Below are 19026 nucleotides of genomic sequence, written 5' to 3' on the forward strand. Positions count from 1 at the left end.
ATTTCCGCTGTTTCATCGCCGTCACGTGCTCCCTGTACAGGCCTTCTCCGGAGGCTGCGATCCCTGGAACTTTCCGGTCCCGCTCGGAGCACGCTTTCTGATGTGTTTTTCGTCTTTCTTCGCACCAAGCACAGCGTGGAAATTGCGCTTGCTTCTTCCTTTTCTACCCTCCTCCTCCTCGGGCGATCTTAACAGCGTCGGTGGTGTCTGTCGAGACGCCTGCGCGCGTCGGGGCGATTTTCCCAGACTTGGCGCGGCCGATCCCGAAGAAGAGACATATCTGCATGCGGGCGGCGGTGAGAGGGGCGTTTTGTGCAATCGATACTCAAAAAGTTTGCGAAAGGCTCGAACGATGTGCGGCGGTCGTTTTGGGCGCCGCCGTTTGCCACTTGCAATAGGAACTCGACGCATTTGAACGGCGGAAGGAGGAAGCGTTGCGTATTCCCAAAAGGAAGGCCTGGGATGGAAAGGGGGGACATCGCGGCGCGGACTCGGGGGGAGGGCGGGCTGAAACAAAGGGGACCGGAAAGAAGGAATGGGGACGATAAAGCGGCGAGCCAAGTGGTGGCGGCCCGTGGCGCCATAAATCTTTCACGGGAGCGCCGACGATGATCGCAGCCGAACAGCCGAATGACGACGATCGCCGATGGAATGGCTCCGTCTGTTTCCCGACCGCCCTTTTTTGCCTATCTTCTTCTCTTTTCCTTTCCCCCGCGCGCAGTAGTGCGGCGTATCCGCTCTGGAGAAGAGAAGAGCGGCATCTGCGTGCCTTGTGCAGGCCGGTAGATGTATGGCCCTCATTCCGCGGGGTCCTAGCCTTCGCCTCAAACCGCATGCATGCGCGCGCCCCTCATATGGCTGGCGGTCGCCGCCGCAGCGATCGGAGCCTACATCTTCGCCATTTCTCTGCCCGGGCGTGCTTTGTCAAGGCTTCGTCTCGAATCGGCCCTTCCTCCCTACCCCCGGAGTGTTTCTTTTCGGAAGAATCGTTCCCGCGGTCCTATCGACGCTGTTTTTTTGTCGCTCTGGAGGATGAGGATAAAGGATGGTGGAATTTATCGATGATGCACTGCGGTCAGTTTCTTCGCGTGTGTACGTGTAGAGGGACCGAATACGGCGCAAAAGGCAAAAGATAATGTTTTTTTTTCTCTTGAAAGGCGAGCATAAAGAATGGTGGCATGCATCGATAGCCCACGACGGTCACTCATATATATATATATATATATATATATATATATATATATATATATATATATATATATATATATATGCACGCTTCTGGGCTATTTTTTTTTGTGTGTGGTGTGGTGAGCTGGAAGGGGCCATGGTGAAGAAACGCAGTCCCGCTGTTGTCGAAACGCATTGGCTTCTCGTTTTGCTTCCGGCAGTGAAAGTTTCGTCCCCACGATGCCCTATATATTCGTTGCTCGATCACTGCATTCCTTTCGACACCATTCTCATTTCCGACGATCAGTGACTCGCTCGCAGAACGTGAACCCGCCTTTCTTTGGTGTTTTCGCGGCCCTATCCAAGCTGGCCATATACCAGCTTTTGATTTTCCGGTATGGCCTTGGAAGCAACTCACGATTTCACACGCAAAATACAAAACAATAGGCGTATGTCAATGCTAAGTATTTGCATTATATTTTATTTGTTTGCGGCGCAAAAGCACTGCTGCAGAGGGCGGAGTTCAGATCAACGTACTCCGCTGACCATGGATAATTTTTTGACGTTAGTACCTGTTTCTTCTTTTTATTTTTCTTTTCTTTTTTTCTATTTTCGTTACTGGGCTCCAACTAGCATACACACATACACACAAAATACGTGACAACTTCGGAATGCTAGAAGACGACAATTTTCGTTTTCAATAATACCTCGTCCACAGTCTGCTGTAGACTCTCTGGAATAATTTCGAATCCTCTAGAACTCTGATCCAGTCTGTCGATTTAATCTGCAACCTCAGTACTTTGTTTCGTATATTTTTTTTATATTGTCGTTTATTACTACAGGCAAGCATATGGTTGCACGCTATGTCCGAATACTAATTATTGGCTTGTAAGTGAATATGTCCCATGCATATGAGTGAATCGCAAAGTGAATCGTCGCGCACAAAAAATGGCGAAGCCGAGTGCGCGCTTCGCGATTATGGAAGCTGTCATGAAAACCACAGCGCGGCCAAAGCAAGGACGGAAGTCAAGGCCCTCGCAATGAACAGGACAGCCTTCGTTTTGTGTGCTTTCACTTTCGTCCTTGCTTTTGCCGCGCTGTAGTCGCACTGATGGATTACCGACTCGCTCAATCCTACAGTCTGCTTCGCTATGTGAGCTGCGTGCATCTATCCTCCAAAAGTAACAAAATAGAGGGAAGAATCTTTTTTTTTTTTTTTTTCTGGGTGATTTTCACCGCTTCGGTTATGACAGTAGTCATTCTGAAAGTGTTACCAGCATCTCCGCAACAGCATTTCACGCAATCTGAGCTGCTTTGTTTTTAAAATGGAGAAACTGGGGACAGTATGCACTGGAGTCTGGACTGCCGACGGTATTCAAGTACTCTTGCAATTCTTCACTGTTCTGAAATGCTTTATGTGTTTATATTAGGGGTGAAGCCCCCTTGGGGCTCGGGCTGTTGGCGTCTCCCGTCGACGTCGTAATCGTCGTCTCATGTAGTCACGGTACTAAAACACCGGCAAACTCGTTTACGCCCCGCGCTAGAACCTAACGCGTACTAAAAAAAGACACCGGGACACTCGTTTACGCCTCGCGCTAGAGGGCTTCGTGCTTCAAAGACAAGAGAAGTTTGCAGCAAAGCTGTATACCTCTACCCCCCAGCGGTTTCATCTCCGTTGGGAAAAACGCGAAGGCGCCGAGAATACACTTATACACTGCATGCTTCTCCCCTCCCCAGGTTTCACGTAAGTAAAGATGTCCCGGAATTTTTAAATATATAACACTGTTGATTGCCTGAAGCTCTTAACCTGATTTCGAGCCGGTTTTCGCTGTAACGCCACACCGGGAAATTTTTACTATAATATCAGGGTGGTTATACAGCCGCCTGCGTTTACATAGGAAGCCTTGCTTCAAGGCCCGGCAGCGTTATACTTCCACCCGCTAGCCTGATTGGCGATGGCTGACCTACCATCAAAAAGTGGGCCGCCAATCAAAGGGGATATAAAGAATATAAGAAAGTTGGACAAGAAAAGAAAGGGGGGCGGGGGGGGGGGGGGGCAGATAAGCGAAACACACGCAAAGTCTAAGGAGGTGATTGACAGTCGCTTATTGATCCGTTCTCTGCGTGGACGTTAAGTGCTCTCTACGAGGTTCTCAGAGGGAAGTTTTCTGTGTTGCGCATCTCTCCCTTCGCTGGGCGGGAGTCTCCCGTTTCGCCTTCCTCCCCTTTCTTCCTCATAATCCTGAGGGCGCGTGAACGACGTCTTATTTATCCGCCGCCATTCAGGAATCGGGGGTGCCGACGACCCGTGTGATTCGGACACAATGGTCGCCTTAGTGAGCCAACGTCAACAACAATACCGCGTCCCTCCTCCTAGGCATCGATGTGCTTTCCCTCCCCACCCCCTCCTTTGGCGGAGGGAACGTTGGCTGCGAAATCTTCGGCAGTCCCATATATATGTGGGCAATCTCTTACGCGGTGCAGCCTTTATGCACGTCGCGGCCCGCTTCCAACGGCTTCGGAGTGCTTTAGCGCCACCGTTTGTTTACTGTACACCGATTTCCTCTTTTTTTTTTTTTTTTCGTTCACGTTTATCGCGGCAGAGAAAAGTCGTCGGTAGAGCTGGGAAATCGTTTGATCGTCCAGTGCTTTTCGAAGGCTCCTTTTCTGTTCTTTAGTCGCGCTCGATCTATACCCTTCGTCTCTCCGAAAGGGATTAGAGACATTTGCATACGAACGCAGCAGCCCCTTGGCCCATAAGCTGGACCAGGCTCACACGTTTCTTATACCGGTGATGCCTTCGCTCCGCTAGCACGTAAACGTGAGCTAGTCGTATGAGGTGGTCGTAAATAATGTTCCCTCCTATTCCATTGTGGGTAAGATTTCCTCTTCCACAGTCACTTTCCACCGCCCAAAAGATGCCAAATCGGGCGTTTCCAGCCTCGGCCTGTTGCGATGATTACGATTGCCACTTTTGTGGGACGCCTCTCAGCATTGTAATAGGCTTCTTTACTGCGAACTAAATATGGCTGAACGACGTTGCCTATCCAACTTAATCGCGGTTCGTGTTGTCTAAACGAACTGGGAATGTTTGCAGACGTGTGTGCATTACGGAGCCGTCTGAACTTTTGTCCTATGACAGCGGTTATGCTTAATGTACTTAATAGCGTATATGAAGGCCTCTTATTACAAAAGAACCTAAAATCTTTCTCTTGCTTGTTATGTTAAACACATGCTTGATGTGTCAATCATGTGAAAGCGGGCGCGACTGGGATCGTTGAATACTATGGACACAATGATACGCTCTACCAACACATTCTCCCGAACAAATGTTTAATTTCTGGTGGTTAATGACTTGCTGCTTTTTAAAAAATGAAGCATACGTCACGGATTTTGTTTGGAGGGGCGTTTCAAATGCTGCGGGCGAGGAAAAATGTGAATGAATTCTCAGCGGATAAAATTTAATAAACAAAAAAGCAAACAAACAAACAAAACCCGGAGAAAAATTTCCTGCCCTGTAGAGAGTCTTCAAGCCAGGGAGCCAATTTCTTTAGAAAGAAACGCACTAAATCTTTGTTGTGGTCGGGTAAACACTGCTTGGGTAGAAATTAATAAATAAACGAATAAACAAAAGAGCAGAAAAATCGCGCATCTCTTGGAGCCAATTTCCTTTAAGAAGCAACGCCTTAAACCATCCTTGTGTGCGAGAAAACGCTGCTTGGGTAGAGTTTAATAAACAAACGACTAAATAATAGGAATAATAATAATAATAAAAACAAGCAGAAAGTTCGCGCCTCTAGAGAGCCTCTGAGCCAGACAGCCAATTTTTCGAGAAAGCAGCGCATTAAACCTTTCTCGTCGTGTGGCTACCATTTTTAGAAGGAAGTGAGCATCGTGGCTGTTTGACGTGACATCGGTGCCCTTTCCACCAGCCTTTAGCGACCGATCGTCAACAGCGAACTTTGCGGGAACAGTCGCACGTGCCCTGGGCTTGTTCGACACGGATGATGACCGCTGCTCCAGCTTCCTGCGCGCGCCGTCTGCTTGACAGAAACGCGCGCTGCTCGAGGGCTCCCTTATTTCCACGGAAAACAGCCGTTGGGGCCTGGGACGTATAGACAACAGTTCGCGGCCACGCCATTCAGCAACACGCGGCACCTTCAAGAGTTAAATACGCCGAAAAAAAAAATGTCGCCCTTCTCTTGGAAGCAGCAACAGCATTTTATAACGCTAACCCGGAAGATTTTTGTTTGTTTCCCAGCAGGTGTAGGTCCAGTGAAAAGGCCTTTCAGAATTTCGCTTTGTTTCGGTGAATGAGCGAATAGTTCGCGGGTTATTTTTCTTGCTATCGTATTATTTGTTCCGTAGTGTGACTCATGTTCACTGAGCAGCTGTTTATGCAAAAGTTAATGCTGAGTGTTCATAGTTTCTAATCATTAGAGGGTAACGGATCAGATAGCCCACGATGTGCCTGAGCCTTAGCATACTCCTGCCTTGAAGGCTAGCTTCAGTGCTTGAATATGCTTGAGCCAACTGTAATCTTTCACGTGAAGGTGATCACGAATCGCCTGACAAAATGTGGCGTTGAGGCGCTGACCTAGTTCAGAACTATGCGTGCCTAAGTGCACGATGCAAAATCAGGAAGAAGGCTGCGGTTCCCACTTCTTTATATAGTGTCAGCTATGAAGTCGGCGTTTGTTGCGTTCGCGATGTATGAGGATCGCACAGATACAGCTGATGTGGGCGCGCGCACACAGTAGGCGCGCGCACACACGAACACCCGCTTCAATCAGTTGCATCACCTATTCAATTTCAATAAACCAATGATTTCAATTGACAGTTACTTCGTTTGAGGATGAAACTCGCAAAACTCGCAGTACCCCTGTGTTGCCTTCCCCTCCCTCCGCTTTTAATTAATCAATGTATTTATTTATTTATTTATTTATTTCACCCTTATGGCCCGAAGGGCATTGAAGAGGGAAGTGGTGCAGCCGACATTTTTAGCAAAAAGCAATGTGTAACAGGTTTTCTTATAGGTTTTCTTCATGTTTTCGCGACAAGTCGAATGATCGAACTTGCTAGCTCCGCATGGGTATATAGCGTGCAGTATCGTCTCAATTGAGACTAAGTGCGTGTGTTCTTTTTTTTTTTTTTTTTCCCTCCTTTGTACAGATCCCGAGTGCGGAGCGGCTGTTGGATCTTCAGCGGCAGCTGGCAGACAAGGAACGGGCACTGCAGGAATCCCAGTCCCAGGTCTGCCTCAAGCTGCACGAGGCTGAGGACAAGATCTCACAACTCGAAAGTGGTACGCGCTGCTGCTTCTTAGTTGTCTACCTTGAGGAGGCAGGACGGAAACAAGCCTCGTTCGTTTGAACAGCTCCTTTAGAAAGTGAAAGATGCGGCAGTTTCACTGCAAAGCCACAGCGGTTAAACCTCTGACCGAATCGCCTTGGATTCCCGAAGGGCATTCTATAGTTGCCACAAACTTCACAGGGGCCACGTTTGCTTGGCATCTTCTGCAAGGGTTGAGGATGCCTTGCCGGCGATTAAATGGAGAAGTCCAGATCACAGAGGAGAAATGCACGGTGACGTGACAAGGTGAATGCAGCTAAGTACGTATACCTCGGCAGGAGGATGGTGATACTTTCGGCTTGTTTAGTCCCCTTAGCACCCAGCATAACGGCTAAAGGGAAAGCCTGAGATGTTTGAAGAAAGAAGTCGTTCGGGCCTTCATATCATACCTTCCGTGGTGTAAAGTGAGCTTCACGGCACAACAAAATCCTCTTTTTCGTCCATCCTCATACTGTCAGTTTCCCACCAATTCTCTCTTTTGGTTTTCGTGCACTTTTACGTTTTAAAGCGGAGAATTGTTTGGCTACTAATAAAAGTTTCAAAAATTCACATGGCCGGATTTCTCGCCTCCTATCACAAGTAGGTGTGTGCTCGAGTACGTCATAACAGCTGCAGTTACTGCAAGAAGGCCGTACGCACGCACGCACGTGCAGTACTCGCACTCTTAATTGCTGCTAGCATTACTCGCACAACTGACAATGAAACTACTCGTACTCGCACTGCCAGCGCTGGCGCTCGTCGCTCCACAGGATTTCATTCCTGTATATAAGTTTCGGGATATCTGTGGATGCATGTGAAGGAAAGGAAAAAAATTCTCCCAAGCCCTCGAACTCTTCGCATTTAAGGGCAGTATATCGGAGATGAACTCTGTAATTTTTAAATGAATTTATATGAACCCATTTTTAGATCATTTCACACGGTAAAGTTAAATTAAATTTTACAAGACCAATTTAGCAGAATAGAAGTATAAAGCTAGGTGCGCAACCTGAGGCACACTGCAGCCACTGGCAGACGTCTAGGAGACTTCCCGCAACGCTTTCACAAAGGGGAGACGTTTTTTATCATATTAGCCACAACACAAACGGATGGTCGTTTGGCTAAAGTGACGTTAAGCCGCTGAGGTGCGTAACAGGGTGTGAGCTACCCGTATATATTCGTTTTAATGTAACCTGAAGCGGCAGCCAGCACCTGTCCCGTCGTCCTTTGTTTGCCCTTGTCCCCGTTTCGCTGTTTTTACTACATTTTAGGACCATGAACCAACTAGGCCAAGTTCCCACAACGCGTTTTTCTGATACTCTATATCCTCCTTTAGCTTCGTGTTTTGTTCCGAATGCCGGTGCAATGAAAGGTGCACCTCGGCCGACAAAGTCGCTCAGGTCGTGTTGATAGCTGTCTTGTACAGTTCAACGCCTGTGCCCTGGTAACTAGTTTCATTGTAAGCGGCTCGGTATGCAGTTTATGTCCAAGTCAGAGACGGATCATGCAGTACAAAGTATCTCTGTCTCTCTCTCGGGAAGACGCATGCAAAGGTCGCCTGGGTAGAAGCTTGAGTTACTTATATTTTAGTTAGTGTAGTCTAAAAGATTCGAGGATTGGGCCAGTTGGCTAAATTAGTGGTGTAACGGACCGAACAGACGGGACACAGAGAAACAACAACGCTTGTCCCGTTTGTTTGCGCTGTTGCTCCACTACGAATTTGTATTAACTCGCCTAATTCTCCACTCTTTTGAACTTTATTATTTGTTCAGCGGGCTTTCTTTTTGTTACAGCGCTCCGTGTTGTTGTTTCCTTCTCTGTGTCCCGTCTGTTCGCGCTGTTGCACCACTATGAACTAGTGTAGTGTAAGCTTGTCGTTGACCTCAATAATTGACTAAAACGTCAATTTTCCCAAGGATTCTTTTAAAAACCTAAAGTTAGGTATTAGTTCATCCACGATGTGCTTGGCTCATCGGTAAAAGTAATTTAGCACGGAGAATTCCCTCATTTTACCGCCACAGTTCGTGTGGCCCAGAGAGTGCTGCAGCGCAGTGTTTTAAAACCACGCATCCTCGGTTACGCTAACAAATACAGCCGAGCCGCGTTTCGTGCACCCATCCCGTATACGTTTTCTAAGCTGTTCGTAAAAGGTGCTGCTGCGTCTCTATACAGTTCGTGTCAGTGTGGCTGCTTCTCAAAATAACGCCGAGTCAGGTACGCGTTTCCCCCGCGTCCATGGGCGACATCTCGGTAAGCCTTTGTGTCGGCGTTTCTAAATCAGTGATTGTCGATGTCGCTGACTTGTCAGTGGGGCGGGCGCGTTGACAGCGATTCGCGGGAGAAGCCCGCCTGAAAAACAAATTACGCGCGTCATTTCGCGACACCGCAACACAACATAAAAACGCGTTTTTTTTTTTTGAGGACTAAAGGAAGTAGGATGCGTAGCTCGACAGCTTCTTCCAGCTCCTACCCGTGACGTTAGACGAAACGCAATTTGCGGAAAATACGGGATTCAGATGAAACTACGACGGCGGGAAACTGTCACTGGTTCGACTGGAATGTATAGCCCCGATGAGCAACTTGTGATGGGCGCATGTTATCCTTCAGTCTTTTGTTGTCGTCTAGTAACGAGCCACTAAGTCTAAAACAGGAATCAGGTTTTATTAGGTATTACCCATAGTGCGACTCAAATGAAATTGGCTCGTCTGTACACATTTTGAGCGGAGAGAGAGAGAGAGAGAGAGAGAGAGAGAGAGAGAGAGAGAGAGAGAGAGAGAGAGAGAGAGAGAGAGAGAGAGAGAGAGAATCAACTGTAATTAAATCAAGCAAATGATCTTACACAAAATGATGTAAGCATTGCACGTGGTTTGGCAGCGACAAATATCATTTTGCATGAGAAGTGCGCCGTTTCATAGCTCGTTTCTCAGTAAAGTGATCACGGATGAGCCCACGAACCAGCAATCTTTGGTGAGCGGACCAGTGGTACTGCTTTCAGCATCAATAAGCAAATTAATGAAGCTGTATGTAAAAGTGAATGATCTGAAAATGGACCTATGGTCCACCGTTTAGCTTTCGCAGAATGTGCCCGCACCCATATTTTTCCACGTTTTGGAGCGATGAAAGTTGGGTCGTGAAACATTTCACAGTGTGGCTACAGTGCTCATTTCTACACTCTGAATCCTTGAAGTGACTTCAAATCACCGTGTAAACCTAGAGTTAAATGATTTAGCCTTCACGTATCCGCTTAAGCGTAAAAAAAGAAGAAAGACGTCGTTTCTAGAAACGGTGAATGCAAGGAGCTTCTCCTGCTAGCTCAGAAGTTATCCGCATATCCTACGCTGATCTGTGGTAGATAACGTTTCGTTTCCATTGGACCTTTCCTACGCGGTAGCACTAAACTCCGAGCCTAATCACCGCAGCATTCTATGGTTCCCAAAAAGCGGCCGAGCTCTTCCACCCCCTTGCGCGATCGCTCGCCTGCTTGTCGCCTATAATTAACTCATTGCGCTCTTTTAGTGCCGCCCGAAGTTTCTCACTCGTATGATTTACCGTAATGCGGTGAAAAGAAGAGGCGGATATAGATGAGCGGGAACGTCACGAACGTGCGACATCGCCAATTCTGAGGCGAAGATTTACTTTCCACGCGGCGACTGAATGAGCCGAAGTTCTTTTTTTTCTCCTCTCTTTTCACCTTTTTGTTCTTTCTCGCTTTTCCTTTTTTCCTCTCTTTCCTCTCATCCTTTTAGTCTTATCTCGTGGTTACCTTCCACCACTTTCTCTCCTCCTCCTCCTCCTCCTCCTTTTCCTCCTCCTCCTCTCTCCTCCTCCGCCAATCCCGTTTTTTTTTTCCTGCTGCACGTTCGATGGTCACCTGCGTCGTCACTACCGTGGATATTCAAGCAACGGTGATCAAAACCGGGTTCCGACCGTGAGGGGGGCTCTGCTCGTTGCGTCAACAGCCGTGGCGGGTGAGGTGAAAAGAGGACGGGTAAAGCTTGTGGAGAAAGGGGGAAGGGGTCGAGTGTTGGCTAATGCACGCGGAAGCGGGCCGGCGCCATTGTGTTCCGCTTATGATCGCAGCTGCAAATTGGACGGCAGCGCGCGGCAAGGGGCGCAGCTGTTTCTGCATATCGACGCGGCTCCAAAGGATGCGACAGGCAAAAAGAGGAGAGAAAAACCTGATAAAAGAGAAGGCTTAACGCGTATCGGGGAGAACGAGAGAGAGAGAAAGAGCGAGAGAGCGGTGCCGCTAGCGGGAGCGACTGCAAAGGGATAATTTACCGCCGCCGTAACCGAGAGAGATGATTTAAACTCGCGTCCTGATCTCTCGGGTCCTGATATCCGCTTGCGGCTGTGTTGGCGCACGGGTCAAGTTCTGGGCTGCCTGTTGCGTAATCGTGATAGGTTGACCAGGTTATTCCGAGTTACCGGAGGCGTCGAAACGAGGGAAGGCCCAGTCTAAAATCGCAACAGGTATGCCGCAGAAACCTAACAAGAATTCCTGTCGTACGACAAAAAAACACTGTTGTTTGTGACAACAGAAGTCGTGTTGTTACGACAAAGCCATCTGTTGTTACGACACACATTTCTGTCATAACGACGAAGTCAATTTTCTTAACGACAAAGATTCCTGTAGTCACAACAGAACTGACATTTACGCTGCTCTTCACAACGGGCAATAACATTTAAACCATGTGCAACTTCTGATTGGACATCAGGATCACGACAAGACAGGAATTCGGCCTGATGGAACATCAAAATCAAGACAGGAATACAACACACGACAGAACACCAGAATCACGACACGACAAGAATACGACAAGACGACAGTACGACACGCGAAAATACGACAAACTACAGAATTACAGAATGTTTTCTTGTCTTTTTCGACTGGGGGGATGGGGGAGGGGGGGGGGGCGTTATAAGTTAAACTTTTCAGCCCTTCATCCTCCTATTGCCACCTGCACCCTCTGCGTCACCCCCGCAGCGCTTATCTCAAATGCTCTTGATGCCGTAATCATGGCGAATTTGAAACCGAAAAGCATCGGAGTACCTAACTACTTACCCTTTGAAAAGAAGAAAAAAAGTAAAGGCACTTAAAAAGGCATGTTCGAGCTTTGGTACTTATTATCGTGTCGCTTGATGTCTGTCTGTCAGCATACGTACCCAATCTACGACGTAAAACGACTGTATTCTGGGGTTTTTTTGATAGCTGTGGGCGCGAACTTACCGGGACGTACTTACCGGCTGCTGTCAGCGCGTTGTTCGCGACTTTTTTCTTGTTTCGTGTGTTTCTCTTCGCGTGAACGGGTGCATTCATCGTGCACAGGAAAACCCATTTCGCCGTAACTGCAGATTTGTTTCTACGCACGAGGAAAGAAGAAGAAAGATCTCAGAGAACAGCCGCAACAATTAAATGAGAAGTGTTCCGAACAAATGCGGTTTATCGCAACGAATTATTGATTTATTGATTGTAGGGTTTAACGCGCGCACGCAACGCAGGCGATGAGGTCCGCCGTAGTGGAGGGCTTCTGATTAATTTCGACCACTTGGGGATCTTTAACGTGCGCCGAAATCTCGTACACACGGGAGGTTTTGCTTTTCACCTCCATCAGAAAAGCGGCCGCCGCAGTCGGGAATCGAACCCGCGTCTCGAGCTCAGAAGCACAACGCCTTATCCACTGACCCACCGCGGTGGGTACAGCGAATTATCCGACGAGCAGTTTCAAACTGTTGATAACGTAGATGACCAGTGGTTCTACTAGTACCTTCCGCGTCTAACGCGACCTTAACACGCATTGCGTTTCAGAGATCACTTTTTTTTTTGTTTTCGTGGTATACGACGCTGACGACATAACGCGTACACGTTCTAACCAAAAGGTCTTTTTCGGGGCGTCCGTACATTGCACGCCTCAAAGATCAGCCCCCTTCGACAAGTTTTCAAACGCTGCAGCGAATATGTATTCGGCCTGACTTCCCGCCTGTGCTGCCTCTGGAGAGATAGTGGCCAATGCCCTTTTACAGCAGTTCTTCGCGGTTGAATTGCGTCCGTTAGCGTTAGCCGGCGGGCAGTCACTCATGGTCTCTAACGCTTTACATGCCTGTACTGGTGAAGGTGATTATCTTAACGCTAGAGCGATACGAAGGTGCATAACTATATATAGAATCGTCGCCCACGACTAACAAGTACTGCGACGTTAAGAGAAAGGTCGCGGCGCTGAAGCCGCCAACGCCCCGGCGAGCTGCGCTAAAAAAATTCGAAAAGCGAAAACAAAAAATCTATTACTCAATTTCATCCGGTCGGCGTTCGAAGCGCGCGAATACCAGGCGGTCGCCAGCGGTCTTGATTGACTCTCGTCTCTCGAGTCCGTATAAATAGCCTTTTCGGTCTGCCTTCACTCTGGGCGTGTCCTTGTGACTGTGGCAGATGTGCCGTTATTGATGGACTATTGAACCGTTCGCCGCATTTGACGCGCTCGCGTGTGTGCGCGCATCTGCCTGATTATGGTTTCGTAATTATCGATTGCCGCCATAATGGCAGCTGTGCTCGGAGGAGCGCATCGAAATGTGCGCACGTGTCGAGCCGCGCAGCCTTTTTGCTCTCAAAAAAGGTTCGGGAGTTAAATCGCGCGTCACTTGAGCGGATAGCGTCCAACGAGGAGCTTTGACACAACTTGATGGCTCGACTCAGCCGGCCGGACACGTAACGATGCCTCCGTGCCTCTCTCGCGCGCTGGGAATCAGCGTCGAACTCGACTCCATTGCGCGGTCGTTTGCCATGTTCGATTTACTCGTCTCGTCTCTCGACTCGGAAGATTTCGCGTGCACGGACAGCATCGACAACTGTCAGAGATAAAAGGCGCCACTTGGAGGCTTCCTAAAACGCAATCGCGATCGAAGTGTGTGCCTTGTGAGTGATACCCCGCTGCGACATTCTGAGTGTTGGAACTTCGAAATAGTGAGATTGACGCAGTTCCATTGAAGGAGTCTCTGATAGCGCGTCACGTGCTTTGTGCAAGCGCAGGTGGTGGCACGTAAGTATTTGTTCTCCCGCGAACTCATCTTTGCCTCCTCAGATCTCATTTATCTCTTTATGCGAGGAGAGTGCGTACGTTCAACGTCTCTGTCGCCCTGTCTGCACTGTGTGAACACGCGTATGTGAAAGCGAGTTTGTTTGAGTCGGTGTTGTCCCAATGTCAAGCCGTATTGAAAGAACACCCGAAGTACGCGTTGAAACGAGGGAACGGGAAGTACAAACGGCGGTTCTTTTAAAGAGGATTCTTTCGCGGGCTATTTAAACGGAGAAGTTTTGGTCTGCCTGTAGCCTGCTTGTCTGTCTGTCTGTCTGTCTGTCTGTCTGTCTGTGACTCGATTAAGCCACCCGGCCAAAGTGAAACAGGAGCTGCGCAATAGTCTTATATACTCACAACCAAATTTAAACGTCTAAGTCCGGTGTAAATGTTCATACTTGTCAACATTGTTGAACAAGAACAAGACATTACGCAAATATAATGCAGAAACTCAATACATAAGGGATATTTGCAGTGTTCCTTTATTAATTCATAGATGCTTGGTCTTTGCTATAGCAAATGAAATATTACATCCACTGCAGAACAAAGATCACCCCGTCGATTGCTGTTGCCCGCGCTACTTTAGCTCCTGGCGGAATTTTAAGAAATCAAATGGCAACAGTAACGAAAGGTTCCACTAGATAGGTTTAACGTTCGCTTGAAACGCTCGTGGAGTAGGACAACGTGGTTCTATTAACACTGGAGTAGGCTGCCTCGATTCACGCGCGTCTCCGCCGTACGGCAGCGCTGGCATCGAGGCACCCGACCTGGAGCAGTGGAACGCGGTAAATTTAAATTGACTTGAGCAAACCTCTAGCGTGTTATCTTGGAGGAACGAGACGGGAGAGGAACAGCATGAGAGGTGAGCTGGAAAGAGGAGAGAGACATTTAATTGGCAGGAGAGCCAGTCAACTATCGTCTTCCGTCGACATTTGCGACGAAAGAAGCAGATACGCGGCCATTTTTTGTTCAAGGAATCCACACGACCTTACTTGGGGAATGCACACGTGGGGTTTATAACGATTCTTCATTTCGCTCCATTGATACCGAGAAGGGTATCACCTCGACTGATATGACGCTTTCGAGCCCGTTTCTCGGTTCATAAGAAACCTGAAAGGCCGCGCTGAGGTGCTTCTTTTCCCGCACGGTGTCGCTGGCAGCGCGCGTGAGCTGTCAGTTTGTTTTCTGCGAGGCGGTTGCTTTGTTTATAGGTGCCTGGCCCGATCACTTTGAGCTGTTGATTGATGATGAAATCGGGCAGAACGCTTCTTGAGTCAGTCTAAAGGTTGAGAAGACTCCGGTGACAGGCGGCGTCACGCAGGCGCCGAAGAATGGGCCGGGATTTCCACGGTAGGATAGCGGCATTCGTGCTCCGCTGCTTACGGCGTCCTCAGCGCTTGCCTTTTAGTGTCATCGCGGGTTCACGCGTGAACTCGTAACATTATCTAGTGTTTGTCTTCGTTTTTCTTCTTAATGTACGGGGGCTGCGTAGTTCTTATTTCTTATTTATTTGAGATTAAGAATGGATCAGTGTTAGTGCGGCTTATTTTAAGGGATAGGTAAAAGTATTAGCCGTTATGTTGGTAGTAGGGAATAAGCGGACGATTCGTGAATGCAGGTGGTGCGCAGAAGATTCGAAAAAAATCTGAGGACAAGGTTACACATTAGCAAACCGTAACGAGAGAAAACGGTTACATCAATTCGTTCAAAGAAGAGGTGGTTGTAATCCGTTGCAAAATTTTCTAGTTCTTGTTTATTGCGTTAAAATTGATATGCTCATTACGACACAAAAGAAAATAACGCTCCAGCTTTGACGAAAAAAGCTGCATCAAAATAAAGCGATCCCTGAATAAAAATTGAATTGAATTGAATTGAATTGAACTTAATGATGATTCGTCTCAGCGCGGAAGACTCAAGTGTGCTCATATTGAAAGATGTGTTGGCACGCCCATGCACTGTATTGTTGCATGATCAGAGCCGAGAGTGAATAGCGACCATAGTTGAGCGTTTACACACAGTGTTATACGTAATGGTGCGTATTTTCGGTAGTCTTGTGTGTTTTCGGCCGCGTCTGTTGTTAATTTCCGAGCATGAGCGTTACGATGTCACCGCCTCTCTCCCGGATTATTACCATTAGCTGTTCTTATTCTGTCATAATCATGCCGGCACAATGAGTGCCGCCAATTGCGTTCACATCCTAAGCCACCTAAACGGAATGCGCTTGACGTTTTCTCGACGGCTGTTATAATTCAGCATCTCTGATGAAAACAACTTGTGTCTCGTCTCTTGTTTCCCCGCAGCCTTGGAACACACTCAGTGTGAACTTCTGAAAGCAGAGGCAAATCGGACACCAATGGAAGGTAAGCCTTACTTGATTTTTCTTTTGGTGTCAAAACATTTCCTTGTTACGCACCCCCATCCCCCCCTTCCGCCCTTTCCCGCCTTAAAAAAGGACAATCTGTGCTTGCCTGGAACTGGCTTACCAAATGACTGGAAGCTTAGGTAAAGCCAGATAACTTTAGAGTCGCCGCGGGGATTTGCTGAAGGAAGCTGATCGATGCGCGAGCGTGACAGTTGTTTTCCTGGTATAGAGGTGGGAAACGTGGACACCCGTTCGTCTGTGCGGTGTGCGGGATATAAACGCCCATTGGGGAAGTAAAAGTGGTCTAAATTACTTTGTAGCCGTGCTGAGCTGCATGTCTCGTAGCCCATACGTGGCTTGCACGCGTAAAACCCCGAATTTGGACGTTAAACTTCTCTCTAAGCCTTCCCGGTGTATTTGTGCGCACACACACGGTGGCGCGCGCACGCACGCACGCACGATCGTACACAGATACACAAAAACAAACAAGCAAACGCATGCTCAGTTATAAATACGGTTGTTCGTTTTCGGGTTCTAAATTTTTTCAAAATCGGGAGGTAAATATCGGGTGCTATTTTTCGAACTAATCTTCGGCGAGAAATCGTTTTTTTTTGTCAAGCCATTCAGCAATACGGTTTTTTCGTGTTAAATCGATACCTTTTCTAAGTTTATTTTAATGCACTCGCTCGGTTTTAAAGCTATCTCGAACATTTTGACTCCAATGCGTTAAAATTTGTGTGTTTGTTTCACGCTGGTAATCGGAGGGCACTTGAGGATTCTCTTGCAAATGCTCTTCGAAATTTGACATTTGTTTGGAAATGACTAAATAATGGCAGTAAATAGCATTGATAACTTTAACAAAACAAATAAAACATTTTATTCACGAATATCTGGTCACCGATTGTTAACCCTCATTCTTGTTCACATACATTGTTCGACTCTGCTTGCGCAACTTGCCGGTCCTCATTTGAGGGCTGCGCACATTGCTCCCTTGAAAAGGTCTATTCGGGGAGAAATCGTGTTTAACCCGAACCTCCCGAAACATGTTCGGGGTGTAGGAATCTGGTAAAATCGGGTTTTGCCCGAAAACGAACAACCCTAGTTGTAAATAGACTTACAGCTTCCAGTATGCGCTGCACACACGCATGAACATTTTTTGCAAAGAATTACCACAGTCTCTGCGTGCATTAAAAAGGCCAATATTAATTTGTAATACACAAAATTGTGGTGGTATACAGTTGCGTGTGGCAACTTGTGGAATTTTTCGAGAGCTCCCCAAATTTCGACTTTGGCCTTCAAGCGATTCACTATTGGCAAAAAGGCGCTATTCTTCTTTCGCATTTACTAATTTAGTCTAGTGTTGGTTTTCCCGCAGCGCATAAATTGTGAGCCATCGCCTCGCGCATAGCTACGCATTGCAAAGGTGTGACAGGCCGCAAGCGTTGAAAGTAAGACCACGACGTAAACAAAGACAGAAAAAAGAACCAAGACAGCTGTCCAGCTGACGAGCTTGCTGTCGTCCTAGTTAAGCCTGCATCGCCTCTCCCTACACCCGAAAGCTAGCAATCGCGTTACCCTTCAAACAGCCACGCTGAAAGAGTGCTTGAAAACGTCGGGCAACCTAATTTTCGCTCGCACATTTTCAGCCTCGGCGAATGCTCAGCGCACCGAAGCGCTGGCTGGAAACAGTATTAACCCGAGCCAGGTTGTGATGTGGGGAAAACAAGATCACAAACATAACGGGGAGAATCAGGCCGATTCCTGTCGTGGCTGCGCAGCGCCGCATTTCAGTCGAGGCCATCTCGCTAGCGGACGGGTTGCCGAGCGAGAGCGAAAACCGCGCGCCGTCGACAGGTGCGACAGCATATCGGTTCGCGTTAGAAAATACCCCAAGCCAAAGAGGGAGGCTGCTACAGCTGTACTCACCATTTTTTCTTACCTCATTCTGGTCTGTTTATGCGCTTTTCTCACTGGAAAGCGTTCCTCCAGCCCCTTCCAAATCCAACTTTGTCCAATTTGAAAGAAATAGCCTTGGTAGCTCACTCAGCTCACTACAGCCACAGAAGACGTTTTTTTTTATCCGAAGGAACGCGACCTTTCAAACTTTCAAATTTCGCGCCACAGTGACGTAATATGGGCCAGCACCAAGAACGTAGCTTTCAGGGTGTTAACTGCGCTTTAACATTGAAGTGGCACGATCAAACGGAATTTGAAACCCCACCATTATCGCCCAGTTGTGCTTCGTGGTGATGGCTTTGGTCCGCAGCCGCCAATAGCACCGAAGAGATTCTGTGACGTCATAAAGAAATAGCTGGAAAGTGACGGGGGAGTCGCCACTGCTTCGCATGTTTTCTGTAAGATCTCGATTATTTGTTTGAAGTTCGCGATAAAATTGGTGTCGCCGTTATCGGGACAGAGCAGTCTTTTCAATGAATCGAACTTGTGTTTTCTCTTCATGGCCCCCTCTCAACTTGAGTGGAAGGTACGTGGTGTGCGCTTCAAATAATAGACTGCACGTTGTTCTTTCATTTTGCGTACGATGTGGATTTGGATTCACAATTTTTTTTTTTTTGGACAGATGATTTATGATCAGCTACACATACACAACAGCGAACAAGGGTCGCCTGCTAAATTGTGATGCCGGACAATTAGGCCAGCCGCTCACGAGCCGTGCTGACGACCTTGTACTATCTAGAAATTCGTCAAGATCGTGGGAGATTTTGTTTACGTTATTCTAAAACCCCGTCCACCCTTTATACAGACTATTGAAAGTATGTCCGGTTTCCTTGCTGTGAGTGCTGCGTATTGGCTCTGTCTGGTTGTGCATTGAGTGGAGAGAGAGAGAGAGAGAGAGAGAGAGAGAGAGAGAGAGAGAGAGAGAGAGAGAGAGAGAGAGAGAGAGAGAGAGAGAGAGAGAGAGAGAGAGAGAGAGAGAGAGAGAGAGAGAGAGGAGAGAGAGAGAGAGAGAGAGAGAGAGAGAGAGAGAGAGAGAGACGTGTTTATCAAAGCATTTATTGCAGGAGTGGAGCCCCCCTTCATGAGAATCCATAAGCTGCCTTAGCACCTGCTGCCCTCTCGGTGAGCAGGAGCTGGTCCGAC

The 19026-nt window shown here is 47.8% G+C and overlaps 1 protein-coding gene across 1 annotated transcript in view; it reads left to right on the forward strand.

Moving 5' to 3' along the window:
* Ct (homeobox protein, cut) overlaps positions 1 to 19026 on the forward strand; it is an 845317-nt gene that overhangs the window by 768298 nt on the left and 57993 nt on the right. Inside the window, 3 exon segments of the mRNA XM_077676505.1 lie at positions 6340 to 6472; positions 15866 to 15895; positions 15898 to 15925. Coding sequence (XP_077532631.1) covers positions 6340 to 6472; positions 15866 to 15895; positions 15898 to 15925 — 191 coding nt within the window.

This window comes from Haemaphysalis longicornis, unplaced genomic scaffold (assembly GCF_048455015.1).
Source record: "Haemaphysalis longicornis isolate Haplotype H1 unplaced genomic scaffold, Haemaphysalis longicornis Haplotype H1 scaffold_7, whole genome shotgun sequence".
Taxonomy (NCBI): domain Eukaryota; kingdom Metazoa; phylum Arthropoda; class Arachnida; order Ixodida; family Ixodidae; genus Haemaphysalis; species Haemaphysalis longicornis.